The 15840-nt window shown below is 33.8% G+C and overlaps 1 protein-coding gene across 2 annotated transcripts in view; it reads left to right on the top strand.

Moving 5' to 3' along the window:
* Nucleotides 1–15840, top strand: part of LOC143255177 (uncharacterized) — an 83679-nt gene that overhangs the window by 60527 nt on the left and 7312 nt on the right. For both annotated transcript variants that reach the window (XM_076510430.1, XM_076510429.1), the window contains exons 19-24: nt 538–804; nt 1933–2051; nt 7160–7440; nt 8605–9834; nt 12330–12515; nt 14727–14863. In XM_076510430.1, the coding sequence (XP_076366545.1) occupies nt 538–804; nt 1933–2051; nt 7160–7440; nt 8605–9834; nt 12330–12515; nt 14727–14863 (2220 nt within the window). The remainder of the gene's footprint in view (nt 1–537; nt 805–1932; nt 2052–7159; nt 7441–8604; nt 9835–12329; nt 12516–14726; nt 14864–15840) is intronic.

Genomic DNA, 15840 nt, shown 5'->3' with positions numbered 1-15840 from the left:
CCACCACGGATATTGAAAATTGGTTTCTAGTGTTGTGAGCCATCAGGCATTCTGCTGTGTCACTAAGAGAAGGAGGGGCTTTAATTTGGTGATAGAAGGGACAGGATAATGTTTCAATAATATGATATAAGGAATCTAATAATATGTTAGTTGTGTGATATAAGGAACATAATAACGCACAGATAAGAAAAGAATAATAATGTTTTTGTTGAAAACTGTGATTAAGTAATTTTACAATGTGTAGTTTATGACAACAGGAATTACACTAATGGTTTATTATACCACATTCAATCGAATAACCGGTATTCAATAAGTGAGAAACATTAAAATCATGTTTTCTAAACATTTAAAACATCTCTCTTATATTTCTTAACATTTAAGCAATTTCATTCAGAACATTAATTTACAAGACACTTAAGATTCTAAACAGAGATAATACACATACAAAATTTGTTTGTCGTTTCGCACAAATATGTGCTTAATTAGTAAATTATCTGCTCTCTCTCCACTGCAAGAATCATTTCTTCATATTTTCAGGTGATCTTATATGCATCGAGCATGACTGCATTTAACAAGTGGTTGTGTGATAATGACCAAAGTTGTTACGGCTCGTGCGTGGGCCACACGAAAGTAAATTACAACACTGGAGCATTATTAAAAGAAGACATCCAAGGAAGACTGAATATAATTGAACTATTTGATCCCAAAACTGGAGAATTGGTGAAAACAGGCGAATTTAAGATCATTGTCTTGTTTTCTTTATACGCATTCAAGTTCCGGATACCCGAAGGGAAACGCTTAACTGTGAGTGTAACATTTGTTCGATTATTTTAAAATATATACCTCTATAAACCTATTTTATTTTGTTTGAGCTTTACAAGAATCTGGTTTGCAGAAATGAAAATGAGAAATGTGAGAAAGAAATAGTTTTGCGTACGAAAAGGCTTTACATTTATTAAACAGGTTATCTCTATCACTGTGTTTGTTCTACTTCTTAAGACACCTCTATTACTAAGGATCACTTGACCATCAGTGCATTATAATTGAAAGTCCAGTTTTGATTGTATATTTTTTTATGTGCGAAGCTTTCTATCTTTTTAATTTGTTCTTTGAATAGCTGTTTTAAAAGATAAGATGTTTTAAAAGGTAAAATGTTTTAACGGCCTGTTTCCTTTAAATAATAAAATTCATATAAATATTTGGTAAAATTTATAACTTTAATTTGGAGGAAACTCATATTGTTTTTCTTTTAATACTCTTGAAGGTGGGACTTGGAGATAAGATACAATTTTTGTTCTTTTCACAGTAGCAAGTTTTAGCCTACATACGATACGTTTTAGTTTACTGTTCACATAGATATATTACTATTATGGAAAATGAAGCATCAGCTACAGAGGATAGTTGTTATAACTATTATTATTATCTGTAGTTCGATTGTTGTGGTCTATTATATTTATATCTTTAAATTCTATTTCATTAACAGCAACTACACTAATTTTATTAATATCTCTTACTATCAATGATTTTGCTTTTTTAATCTTAACGTATCATTATACCTCTCTATATAAATATATTTATAAGGAGATTTTTGTGTATATATATATATATATATATATATATGTCTGTGAAACAGTTTTCTGGTCTTATCCTAGTTATAATCTGTATATATATATTTACATCTTGGTATCAGGATTTTTATTGTTGTTTCCAGCACATGACCTACAAGGAGCTTTTAAGTTAATCTATTTAGTTTGTCCAGTTCCTCACAAATTGTCTTCGATTCCACTATAAACCAAACGCATAAATAATAAACTTAGAATTTCTGGAAGCAAAAAGATCTATGTTTATTGCGATTCGATTCTATATTTTGTATTTTTAATTAATGTATTATATTCGAGTTTTCTGTACGTTATGAACAATATTGTTTTACAGTGTGGAAGGTTAGACCTTACCAGTATGAACTGGACAGCTGAAGGCTGTTCCACTACATCAAACGTCACCGAAAAAGCTTCCGTCGTTGCATGTTCTTGCAACTTTACTGGAATTTTTGGGTAAGATTTAGACACGTGATTTCGGTTCTTTCACAAAATGATAAGTTCAATACTGATCTATTTGTCCACAACTTTCTAAATATGTAGCCAATTGGAGTGTTATGAACAATACACACACATATATATATACATACAGAGTGGATTATATATAATAAGAATTTGAGTACAATAGGTGTGTGAATCGTTGGTATCTTTTCATCCATTTTAAGGAACAGTGGTATCAGCAGTTTCCGCAATGAAGTTAACTCCCTTTGTATTTCTTTTTCATTCACGTTTATTTTGACTGCGTGTTATATAGATGGAGGTGCTGTCAGGAAATACATGTTTTAAGAGTTTTGTTACTTTTGGACTGCTTGTATGTATGAAAATTTGATTTTAATCTGAGTAATATTTTTTAAATGATAATAAAGGCTGACAGATTTATACGCCAGCTTCAATAACGAAGTCCCATACTGTTTGATAGAATTTATGAAGTTTCTCATTTTTAGATAGTTCCATAGAATGTTTTTGAATTTTGCGCAAAGCTGCACGAGATCTATCTACGCTAGCCGTCCCTAATTTATGGAATGTAAGACTAGAGGGAAGGCAGCTAGTCATCACCACTCACCGCCAACTCTTGGGCTACTCTTTTACCAAAAATGGGACTGATCGTAACATCATAACGCCCCCACGACTGAAAGGGCAAGCTTGTTTGGTGCGACGGTGATTCGAACCCGCGAACCTCGGATTACGCGTCGAGAGCCTTAACGAGCTAGCCATACCGGAGCCTGTTCCCATAGAAACATACATCGTAGAAATAACAATCATAAGTAAGGGTTTAAAACGCAACATTTATTTCTATGACAATCTCGTAAGTAGCACTAAACGATTTAAGTTGTTAACAAACTATTATCCTGTACGTGGCTATGCCAAGTTGAAGGCTGTTAATTCCAAAGTGTTACCTGTCAGCGATCAAAATAAACAAAAGAAAATCCTCAATATTCACGGCACTTGAAATTTTAAAGTAGGATTGGAGTAAAGTAATCACTGAGATTTTCCCCTCTTTTTATTAGTTATACTTTTGTACGCCAGCAATATCAAGGGTGGGGCGTACGTATACCGATTTTATTTTATTACTCAATGGGAATACTACCAGCCTACCCTCGGATTGCAATGCGTCTATGCAGGATTAGAGAAAATTAATCAATGAAACTTTGTGCGTAGTCAACTACATCATTCGAAAGATTTGACCTTCTGAATCCAAAACTGTAATTAGATCTCAAATTGCTCAAGAAAGGATAGCGCTATTGATTAAAATTTTGTACTTGAAAACAAAACAAAACAAAGCACTCAGATCTGTTCTATAAGCCACTATGCCACGGCTAAAAATAGCACTGTTTACCAAACGTAGTGTAGAATCTTCCACAACTGCTTCACAGTTATTTCAATCAATACGAAGCAGCTCACTCGTATTCTATAAACGATTCCAATGATAAATATAGATTATTGATAGATCCGTTGACCTTAAGAACAGTTTGTAATTAGTATCAATTTATTTTATTTCGATCTTACTACTGTTATTTAACATTGCTTATCAATAGATAAAACAGCATACCTGTGTAACTATCGTAGGACAGCGTTTATAATAATTTCACTGAGAGCGAAGTTTTCTAAGCTTTTGATCATAATTAATAACAACATATACTGACAGTGAAGACTTGTAAACTTTATAGGGTATAATTAATAACAATAACAATATATATTGACAGTGAAGTTTTCTAAACTTTGTGGTGTATAATTAATAACAATATATATTGACAGTGAAGTTTTCTAAACTTTGTAGAGTATAATTAATAACAATATATATTGACAGTGAAGTTTTGTAAACTTTTAGGGTATAATTAATAACAATATATATTGACAGTGAAGTTTTGTAAACTTATTAATAACAATATATATTGACAGTGAAGTTTTGTAAACTTTGTAGAGTATAATTAATATACAGTGAAGTTTTGTAAACTTAATAAATAACAATATATATATTGACAGTGAAGTTTTGTAAACTTTTAGGGTATAATTAATAACAATATATATTTGACAAACTTTAGAGAATATTAATAACAATATATATTGTTTTGTAAACTTTTAGGGTATAATTAATAACAATATATATATTGACAGTTAAGTTTTGTAAACTTTTTAGGATAGAGATAATAACAACGTACACTGGCAACGTATGTTTATATATTTTAATATTAATAGATTAGTAACAATGTGTGCTGCCATTGAACGTGTATACACTTTGTTAACACGTTAAAGTTTGAGTGTAAGGCAGCAAATTTTCAAGTTAACTCCAATGACCATTGAACTATTTTATATATTTATCAACGTCATAAGTTTTGTCGTTAGTTTAGAAGAGCTAAATAAGCTAGAAAACTTGTACATAGTTGTTATTGTGTTACATACATTTAAAAGCTGGTGAATCATGATTGCAATCAATTATATTTATCGTAGGATATTATGTTATGCCTATTATGTTTTAAAGCTATATTTTTACATAGTCCCTTAACCATTTCCAAGAATTAAAGGAGTGTGTCATGATAGAATTTCAACCACTCTGTATTCGTTATATCCATTGCTGACGACTCTTATCGCTTAATTTGGTACATGTTATGAGTGGCCTACTGGGGCATGCGATCAAAACAGCAATGCTAGAAACTCCATGAATTTAGCCTAGTTATCGCTAATTTAGAAATATTGGCCAAAGAAAGAGCAACCAGTCAACAAAAGTTATGCACTAAATTAATTCTCTATTGCTTATTGTAACTACATGTAACAAGTCAATTTTTGTTGCTTAATACATACAAATACTTGAAATCTGTAGTTGAATGCCTGCACTTAGTTTAACTTTTGTTGGGTTATCAATTGAACATTCACATAACACACCAATTTATAACTAATCAAACTGTATTTAGAACAATAACAACATGCAATACAGAACTATTTATGTGAGAAACTTAAAGACAATATTTTTCTACATTGTGTTTTCCTAATACATATAATAGATGGTTGATATGAAAGAGCCCACCGCTGGTACAGCGGTATGTCTCCGGATTTACAACTCTGAAAGGAGGGGTTCGATTCCCCTCGGTGGGCTCAACAGATAACCCGTGTGGCTTTGCTATAAGAGAGAACACACACACACACACACTGATACGAAAGATTTTTGAAGCAATATAATGGTCCGTTTGTTTGACCCGGAAATAGTTGTTATCGGACAAAGCAACCGTTGGCAAACTGCCTTTTTTCAAATAATTATTCATACAATACGTTTCAGAAAAGAAGTAGTTCATGAAACTAGGAAATATTACCAGGCAAAAGTTTCAAAATTAGAAATTTGTAAACAGTTGTATTATAATAATGTTTTTAAATTTTGTTTGACTTATTAAGTCAAAAATATTTTCCATATGTATAAATGTATCAGAACTACACTTCACAAACTATTCTATGTTTAAATGTAATTTCATAAATTTGGGAAATTATATAACTTTAAAGAACGTAAATTGTTTTGGTTTATTTTTACGTATTAATATATTTTTTCACCTCTTTGTTAAACATTCAATGTCATTATTTTTATGTATGAAAAGATTCTGAGCATTATTACACTAATGTTTGAAACATTTTAAGTTTAGTATAGGAGAGAATTAATCATTTAATATAGGAGATAATAGTTTACTTTCTATTTTCATTTATAAGGAAATTTCTATAAAGTTTTAGACTTCTATTTCCAATATTCTTTTTATGAATATATTTATATACCCTGACTGGCCACTTCATTAGGTCCCTCACATATACATTTCTAGGACACTTAATTTATTTGCGTATGAAAAATAAACTGCTCCACGAGACACAAGATGATTGTTTGAGTCCTATAAATATAGAAATGTAACTACATCTATTACTCAGTATGCAAGGTTAAAGATCTCTTCAGTTTTTTACAGACATGTGATGTAATCAGTATTTTGGTAACCTCCAACCGTACCATGCAAAGATATATATGGAATAAAAGGCAAGATGATATGGCTTGCGAGTCGTTTTTTTAAACATCTTTTCTAAGTTCTTGATAGCGTAAAAAGAAGAAAACTACATTAAGAGCAAGCTGCTGGAAATAGTATAATAGCGCGAAAAAATGTCATTATGATAATATCCAGACACTTTGATTTATTTAAATGGTCAGGTAATATGCACTATGTTTTTCGATCATCTTCTCTCCACAAGGCTGCGTCTTCAACCTGATGTAGAATGGGTCTTTTGAGGTAGTAGCTAACACTCCAAGACACTAATATCGTTAGAGAATTTGGTTCGAGTGTATTGGTGTGTGTTTTCTTACAGCAAAGTCACATCGGGCTATCTGCTGTGCCCACCGAGGGGAATTGAGCCCCTGATTTATGCGGTGTAAATCCGGAGACATACTGTTGTACTAGCGGGGGTGGAATTGGCTCGAAGAATAGGATAATGATATTATTCATCTTTATTGGCCAGAACAATCACTAGATCCCAGTCTGCTTAAACGTATCCTTGGAATGAACTTGAACGTTGAACACGACATCGTAATCCATGTAGACATCATTCAACCATTTACCAGCTACAATCCTTGAGTAATGGTTTGGTTTCTTTGTAATTTCGTGCAAAGCATATACGAGGACTATCCGCGCTAACTGTCCCTAATTTAGCAGTGTAAGATTAGAGGGAAGGCAGCTAGTCATCACCACCCATTGCCAACTCTTGGGCTATTATTTTATCAACGAATAGTGGTATTGATAGTAACATTATAACGCTCCCACAGCTGAAAGGGCGATCATGTTTGGTGTGACGGGTATTCGAACCCACGACCATCAAATTACGAGTCGAGTACCTTAAACACCTAACCATAAGGAATGAATTACAATCAAAAAAGATGTCTCATGAAAAACTTATGGTGTCCATATCACCTTTGATGTAGAGTTTTATTGTGATAAATACAATCCAACCTTAGGTTTAGTGAGACCCTAAAAACAGTGGCTAGCCATGGTAATTTACTTTAAATGTTTTTATATTTAAGTAAGTTTGTTTGTCTTTACTTTCTGTAGTGCTATTCTTGAAGACATTCCGTCAACCACACAAGCTCCAACAGTTACGCAATCGTTTGTAGTCTACGATACTATGAACGACACTGAAAAATTCGAAAATATGAAGAGCTATCAAAACACTGAAGAGGAAAAAATCGTTCGAGTTACAATAAAACTGAACACTGATTATAACAAGACTGTGTCGGGAAGAAAGCAGCAATTCATAGATCATATTCGCAAACAACTAGCTGATCTTCTACGAATTCAACTGTCTACAATTCAAGGGCTTACAGTTAGGAGAGGTATGTTGTGTTATTTGAGGTTTGCTGTATGGATGCGGTAATTCTGTTTTTATTAAAAAATACAAAATTATAATAGTTTACAGAATTGACAACGCGATTCAAAACACAATATTTAACTTTACGAATAACACTTAAAATTTATGTCAATTGGAAATGAAGCTGTAGTCCATCGAATATCCTCTACATTTTTTGTTTGTTTTTTTAATTTCGCGCAAAGCTGCACGAGAGCTATCTACTAATTTAGCAGTCTAAGAATAGAGGGAAGGCAGCTGGTCATCGCCACTCACTGCAATCTTTTGGGCTACTCTTTTACCAATGAATAGTGGGATTGACCGTCACCTTATATCGTCCCCACGGCTGAAAGGGCGAGCATGTGTGGTGCAACAAGGATTCGAACCTGGGACCCTCAGATTACGAATCGAGCACAATAAAAAAAAAAAACTGTCCCGGTATGGCTAGGTCATTATGCTGCAACTATTATACCATTTAACATGGTAATCATCCCGTATCATTCTGGCAGTTTTGCAGCTACTATACCATTTAACATGGTAATCATCATGTATTATTCTGGCAGTTCTGCAGCTGCTATAGACTAAAATGCACAGTAGGTTACTAATGTTAATAATTAAAAACTAAGACGTTACTAATGTCTTAGATGTACACATCTTACATTTTGTGATAAATTCTGTTAAAAAGCAAAGATAAATATAAGATGAATGAAAGTTTGCTGAGATTTTTACACAATCACTTCCATTTTCATTATAACCTAATCCTCTCGTTCAATCGATATCACAAGGCAAAGTACTTGATAAAGACATTTCATATACGATAAATTTTATTTGCTTGGATACAGGTTTTAAGTTTTCCATGATGACGAGAAACGTACTTGAAGTAAATATTTATTCTAAAGATGGCTGTTGTAGGTATTAAAACTTTAAAATAAAGTACAGAACAACTCTGTTAACCTGAATATGACCCAAGAAGGTCGAAACGTTGTTCTGTACTTTATTTCAGTTAGAATTCTAATACCTCTACCAGTCGTTTTAAAATACATTTTTGTTTCAAAGTTTATATCTTAGAATGTTTCAGTCAATGTTGTCAATGCTCCATTTGTGGAATTGTTTACACTGATTTTTAAAACAATTAAAAACTTTTTTTTTATAGGAAGTGTAGTTGTTGATTTCAACATGACAAGTTCTAATAAATCAGAGGAGAAAGCCGAGGAACTGAAGAAAATGAGTGAGAATGGAACATTGGCCTTAACAACTCTAGATGGTGAAGAGATGCCTGTTGATTCTGTATCAATGGAAAAGATTGAAGGAGAAGAAACCCCTGATGAAAATATTTTAATATCTACAACGCATACGTATTTTACTAACGATATATCATCAACTACTGACTTGGACATTACCGAAGAAACCTCAGGTGAAACTTTGACAACAGACTTTACTAATAAAATGAATGAGTTCACAGGGACGACGACAGAAGATCTCCCAGCCAGTACTGATAGTACCGAAGAAACCTCTGGTGAAACCCTGACAACAGACTTTACTAATAAAATGAATGAGTTCACAGGGACGACGACAGAAGATCTCCCAGCCAGTACTGATAGTACCGAAGAAACCTCTGGTGAAACCCTGACAACAGACTTTACTAATAAAATGAATGAGTTCACAGGGACGACAACAGAAGATCTCCCAGCCAGTACTGACAATACTGAAGATACAAGCCTTTCAGAGATGAGTTATTCTACCCAATTGCCAACTACCTTTTCAGAGATAAATACTTCTAGCCAATTACCCACCAGTTCCTCACAGATTAGCTCTTCTAGCCAATCACCTACCAGTTCTTCACATATTAGCTCTTCTAGCCAATCACCTACCAGTTCTTCACAGATTAGCTCTTCTAGCCAATCACCTACCAGTTCTTCACAGATTAGCTCTTCTAGCCAATCACCCACTAGTTCCTCACAGATTAGCTCTTCTAGCCAATCACCCACCAGTTCCTCACAGATTAGTTCTTCTAGCCAATCACCCACTAGTTCTTCACAGATTAGCTCTTCTAGCCAATCACCCACTAGTTCTTCACAGATTAGCTCTTCTAGCCAGTCATCAACAAGCTCCAGTAGTCGTTCTTCAACGTCATCTTCACAATCAAGCACCCAAAAACAGTCGACAGAATCATCTTCTGTTGCCTCGTCTTCATCCATAACTCAAAAAGCTACTACCAACAGTATTAGCACTGTGAAAATATCAGTTTCGTTTAAGTTTTTTGATGAATATGACCTTGTTGTCAAAGGAAGAGAACAACAATTCAAGACTCATATAGTATCTCAACTATCATCGAAAATAAGACTCCCGACCAAGTGTTTTCAGGATGTTATTGTATTAAAAGGTAAATGCATTTAAAACGACAATGTTTTTTTTTGTGTATTTAAACATGTTTTAAGGATGTTGCTGTCTTAAAGGGTAAAAACATGTAAATGATAATGGTTTTCTGTGTGTTATTTAAGAAACAAATTTCGTGATGAAACTAAAATTCGTTGTCCTGTTAAGAGGTGTGTTCAATGAAATTCTATAATTCTTTGTTTTCCCTTTAAAACTATTATAAAAACTTATTTAACATATTTTCTTACTTTTTCTTTTAATTTTTTAAATATTAAATTCAAATTGCTACGACATTCCGAAACGTAGATGAGTTCGCCTTTGTTTTTCGGCCCTGCATGGCCAAGTGGTTAAGGCACTCGACTCATAATCCGAGGGTCATGAGTTCGAATCCCCGTCACACCAAACATGCTCGCCCTTTCAGCCGTGGACGCGTTATAATGTTACGGTCAATCCCACTATTTTTGGGTAAAAGAGTAGCCCAAGAGTTGGCAGTGGGTGGTGATGACTACCTGCCTTCCCTTTAGTCTTACACTGCTGATTAGGGACGGCTAGCGCAGATAGCCCTCGTGTAGATTTGGGCGAAATTGAAATTAAACGCAAACCCTTCTTTTTTTTAACAGATGTGTATTTCTGAATGGCTGAAAATACTTACCTAATAGTAGATGGAGATAAACACAGGATAATGTACGAAACAGCAGATACGTGCCGTTCTTGTATATACATTATACAGTCTTAACATATCTCTTCACAGTTTATAATAAAGTTAATCTCTGTCAGTCAGAAGGTGTAAAATCTAGGAATTCAAAATATTTGCGTAAAATAACGAATTTCAATATCTGAACTCTCTCAGTTGATCTTTAAAATATCAAGTTGGATCTAAATAATATATTTTTTACTTTATCTTTAAAATTTGCAATATAATAAAATCACAAAAAATTATTTTAATATTTATATTAAAGATGAGTCATGTCTGAAATTACAAATTCCCAATGATGCCGAAATATCTATGGTTTGGTTTGGTTTGAATTTCGCGCAAAGCCACACAAGGGTTATCTGCTCTAGCTTTCCTTAATGTAGCAGTGTAAAACTAAAAGGATGGCAGTTAGTCATCACCACCCACCGCCAACTCTTGGACTACTCTTTTTATCAGTGAATAGTGGGATTGATCATAACATTATGACGCCCTCACGGCTGAATGGGCGAGCATGTTTGGTGTGACGAGAATTCGAACTCGTGACCCTCAGATTACGGGTAGAGTGCCTTAACCATCTGGCTATGCCAGGTCCAAAACATCTATGACGCAACTAAATATTAATATATTAACAATCATATCCGAATTTCGCAGCGAACCCATGATTGCCTTGTCGTATTTTCAAGAATTATTGACTCAATTTTTGTCTATAAGTGGTTAAGATTGACTCCCTATGTAACTTTATTTTAAAACAGTATCTAATCAATTTGTTCTGGTGGCCTTCTACACATTGTTAAGGCAAATATTTGCAATATATACATTAAAGCAGGACTTCTATTAGTGTAAAATTCATCATGTGTTGTGTAATTCTGAAGTGTGTACATGCAGTCCTAAATTGCTCAATGTGCAGCTTTGAAATAAAAATTTATATTTCGCTAATTACAAATAAAAGTTAAAAGTCTCGTTGGGTGGAAAGAGCATTGGTGTTTTACCTATGATTCTAACAATATACCATCTTCACTGACGATGGAGGTTCCCAATTAAAATAGTACTTGGAAATAACATTGGAAGAGCCAATCACACCAAGGATATAATTTTTATTGGAAGGAAAACATGTTACAGCTCAGCTATGAGTTGTAGTATTCTATAATATACGTATTAAAATTAAAAAGATGAGATGCTTTAGTTGATAAAAAACCTTTCTGATGCTTAGCGTGCCTTAAAAAATGCTATAAATGTGATTAAATTAATCAGTAACTCCACGAAAAGGCTGTGAGGCCACCTGAATTCAGTTTCAGTCAGTCTTTTAACCAGAAGATCAACACGTTTGTCGGTTTATTCCAAATATTACAAAGGCGTTTGACTTCAATAATAAATTGTTGCATTGTTGCTTAAATCTGTTTGTTTGTTTTGAAGTTTGCGCAAAGCTACTCGAGGGTTATCTGCGCTAGCCGTCCCTAATTTAGCAGTGTAAGGCAGCTAGTCATCACCACCCACCGCCAACTCTTGGGCTGCTCTTTTACAAACGAATAGTGGGATTGACCGTCACATTATAACATCCCCACGGCTGAAAGGGCGAGCATGTTTGGTGTGACCGGGATTCAAACCCGCGACCCTCAGATTACGAGTCGAATGCCTTAACACACTTGGCCATGCCGGGTTTATTAAATCTGTTAAAGATTTTTTGGGGGATCCATTAATTTTACTTCAAAGAGTATATTTTAAGTGGTTCGGCCTTATCAGGCAGAGCTATGTCTCTGTTAAGGTTTAAGTAACTAGGTCACTAAATGGTATTATTTACACCAAAACAGGAAGTATTGTCTTCAGTTTCAACCTGGTTCCAGTTCACGATGAAAGTTTTAACATTGACCTGACGTCACTTCAAGAAGCAAAAACAGAATTAGAAAGAAAAGTCCAAAATGGAGAACTTACTTTCACTGGAGTAGATGGAAAACGTCTTCTTGCTGTACCATTAATTTCAACAACTTCAAGCCCGAGTAAGTATATGTATTTATTAAGGCTACCTGTTATGTATGTTTTCATTAGGTACACGTATTTTATTGTATATGTGGTCGCAGATGAATTTTATCTGTATTTGCTAATTATTTTTAAACACCTTAACCACCTGCTTAGTGACAATTTCGAAAAACGAAATATACAGTTTGTTAAACTTTGTTCAAAGCTACACAAGGGTTACCAGACTAGTTGCCTTTAATTTAGAAGTGATGGATTAGAGATAACATAGATGTTCAGCCTTAACCACCGCTAATTCGTGGGCTATGGGTGAATAGTTGGATTTGACAGCCATTCTTGTAATACTCGCAAGATCCAAAACTGTGGATCGCAATTTTGCAGCAGTGGAGCAAAAACCGTGAAATCCTTGGACCTATAGTCGATACTTTAATCACTGATCTATGTTTGTACCGAATTCAATAGCTTAAATAAGATTTGGCCATTATAATGCAGTAACAGTATAACTTAAGCTTCCTCTTATCTTTCTGCTCTATTTGATTCGACATTGGATTAGCAGCGGTAAGTCTGGAAGCTCACGATGCTAAAAATCAGGTTTCGATGAGTAAAAGCTATCTAAAGACAGTTCAGTGCCGATCCAATTTAAGTTCACAACAGGCTAATATAGCGTCAAACTCTGGGCATAATACGAAATTTAAATATTAGACTACGATTTTCCAACGTAAAGGTTATTTGTGTTTGTTGTTAAGTACAAAGTTGCACAATCTGTGCTCTGTCCACTGCAGGTATCGAAACTCAATTTTTAGCATTATAAGCCGTCAGATTTACGCTGCGTCACCAAAAACATGTGCTTTCTGTGTTAACATATGGATACAAAATCTAGAAATTCACTAAAGATGCGGATAAACATTAGTATCCGTTTGTTGACCAGTGCTCGAAGTTGCCAATTTCAAATGTTTGTAAGGTCCAGTAAAACTCTTCAGTCAAGTTTGTGAACGTTACTTTACCTGTGTGGCAGTTTTGATTTGGGCATAAATGGAAGTTAGTGGAATATCTTTTGGGCTTATAAAAAATAGTTCACCCCGTTTAGAAGTGTCAAAAAGCACAAAAGCATTATCTGGTCGAAATTAACTACATATAGCATTTCTTATACACCTCCATGATGCCAAACTGACGGTGTAATATAGTTTCACAGCCGAATTTGCTATTAAGCGATAATTATTTAAGAAACAACAGCAACATCAGTAGATGAACTGAAAACGTATAAAGACAATGATGCATGGTACCATGAAATTATCATAACCAATAAGATTCTTATGTTGCAACAACGAAGCGTGAGAGACACTGTGGTTTTTATGCAGGGTAGATACTGGTAATCAGGTGAAACACATCTTGCAAGAGCAGTTTCAGGACAGAATAATTTCACGTCACTTTACTTGTGAGTAACCAACTCCTTCATATGATCAAACATCAACCACGCGCGTACCATGAGAATCTTTGTGCAATTCCAAACTTCAGGGATTTAATTGTCTGGAAAATAACCAGCATATCATATGGGATGCGCAATGTTGTTGCAATATCTATTATCATATGTACGCAATGCGTTCTGTAGTTTGGAAAAGCAGATTTTCAACAGCTGCTACGATTGATCAGACATAAGGTCATAGTGGTGTCCCCTTGTGGTAACGTATGACAACTGAGGCATTTGCATTTACATGATACCTTCAGTGCAATTTTATCTTCTTTTATATCATACCAATAACTGCAAAATATATTTTATTATCTCCCTCTACTTCACTGGTGTGGAAACACTTGAATTTTAGGTGCTTTTGTGAACGAAGTCTTTTACCTTTATTTACACAATTCAGGAGCGAAGTACAAATGTGTAAAGAGAATAAAAGTTGAAGTCATAATGGGAGGCTGGGAGCATGTTCTTTCGGAAAACGTTTGTTATTTTCACTGAAAATGGTGCATTTAACAATCAATAAAGCTGTTTCTATATCTTCAAGTATGTTTTTGTACATATAAATAAGTGTCATTTAGAGAACTCGATTTCTATTACATCAAAATCAATATTAAAACAGTGGGAGCAGAAGTTTATTATCTCGATAAAGAGTTCTGTCAGGAAGCACACTTCACACACACACATATATATTCTAAAATCTTACTATTTGTGACCATCTTATTTATTTACTGGCTGTTGTTTATTATATGTTGCTATCATGTTTATTTACTAGATGTTCTCTCTGCGTTTACTCCTCTTGTTCTGGGTATTGTGGTTTGTACTTTTGTTCTTATACTCGTGCTGGTGGTTCTGGCTGCTATAGTTGTAAAACACATCACCAAGTACAACTGCAAGGTTACTCCTGCACAGGTTAGTACAATGTTCTACTCTTAACAGTCTCGTGCACCTAAGACATAATAGGTTCTTATGGACACAACAGCTTAAAAATCCAACATAGGTTTGATCTTGCACATGTTAAAATTGTAGATAGATTGTTTCAGTTATATTCCAAGTATAGTTCTGTTTGTTTAAGAACGTGTACAATACGTTCCATTCTGTGATTAGTAATTTTAAATATTATAAAGACATACAATGTCTGCTGTATAATTTTTTCTCTAAGTCATGTATGTTAGACAAATGACCTGAACATTGCTGTTTCGGTTTATACTCTGAACAAATCATCTACATAAATGTCGATACAATATAGCATCGTTTTACTTAACTGATATATTATTTATTAGATAATTTTTATTAGTAACAGTGAGAAATTCCAGTGATTTCTAAAATCCAATAACTCGGTGTTTCTGTTTCTTTACAAAGTTTTTTTTTCTAATTTTCCCAACAATTTCGATTTGCTTATTTCATGTTATATTTTTCTGACTATACTTAAAGGCTAAACTTTTCAAATATTTAGATCATTTTTTCTTGAAATTCTCGTGTTCATGGAGAGGTACAGAAACTTTCGTATCAATTCAATCATCGTGAAAATAATTTTACTTGAGTTGTTACCTTAAACATTTCCGAACTAATCACCATGGTTAAAATTATTTTTAGATCATCAGAAAAACATAATCCAAGAAAGCATTACGGCTGTTGTAATTTATTCAATAACTTTGGTTTGCTTACAAACTTGAATTTTTACCTGCCTTTATTTACGCAAAATGGAAACATGTTTTTATATGTGGCTTATATCTTCTTGTAAATCTTTTTACACACGTTCTAGTCGCATACATGTCCACAATCTAATGCGTGATAAAAACATTAGTCGACATAATAGAATATTACAGAAAACTTGTTGACATTGTTCTTTGTTTAACTAAAAATTAAGATTTATGATACTTAATTTC

The sequence above is a fragment of the Tachypleus tridentatus genome, chromosome 7 (assembly GCF_004210375.1).
Source record: "Tachypleus tridentatus isolate NWPU-2018 chromosome 7, ASM421037v1, whole genome shotgun sequence".
NCBI classification, from domain to species: Eukaryota; Metazoa; Arthropoda; class Merostomata; order Xiphosura; family Limulidae; genus Tachypleus; species Tachypleus tridentatus.
This window is presented reverse-complemented; position numbering and strand designations above follow the sequence as displayed.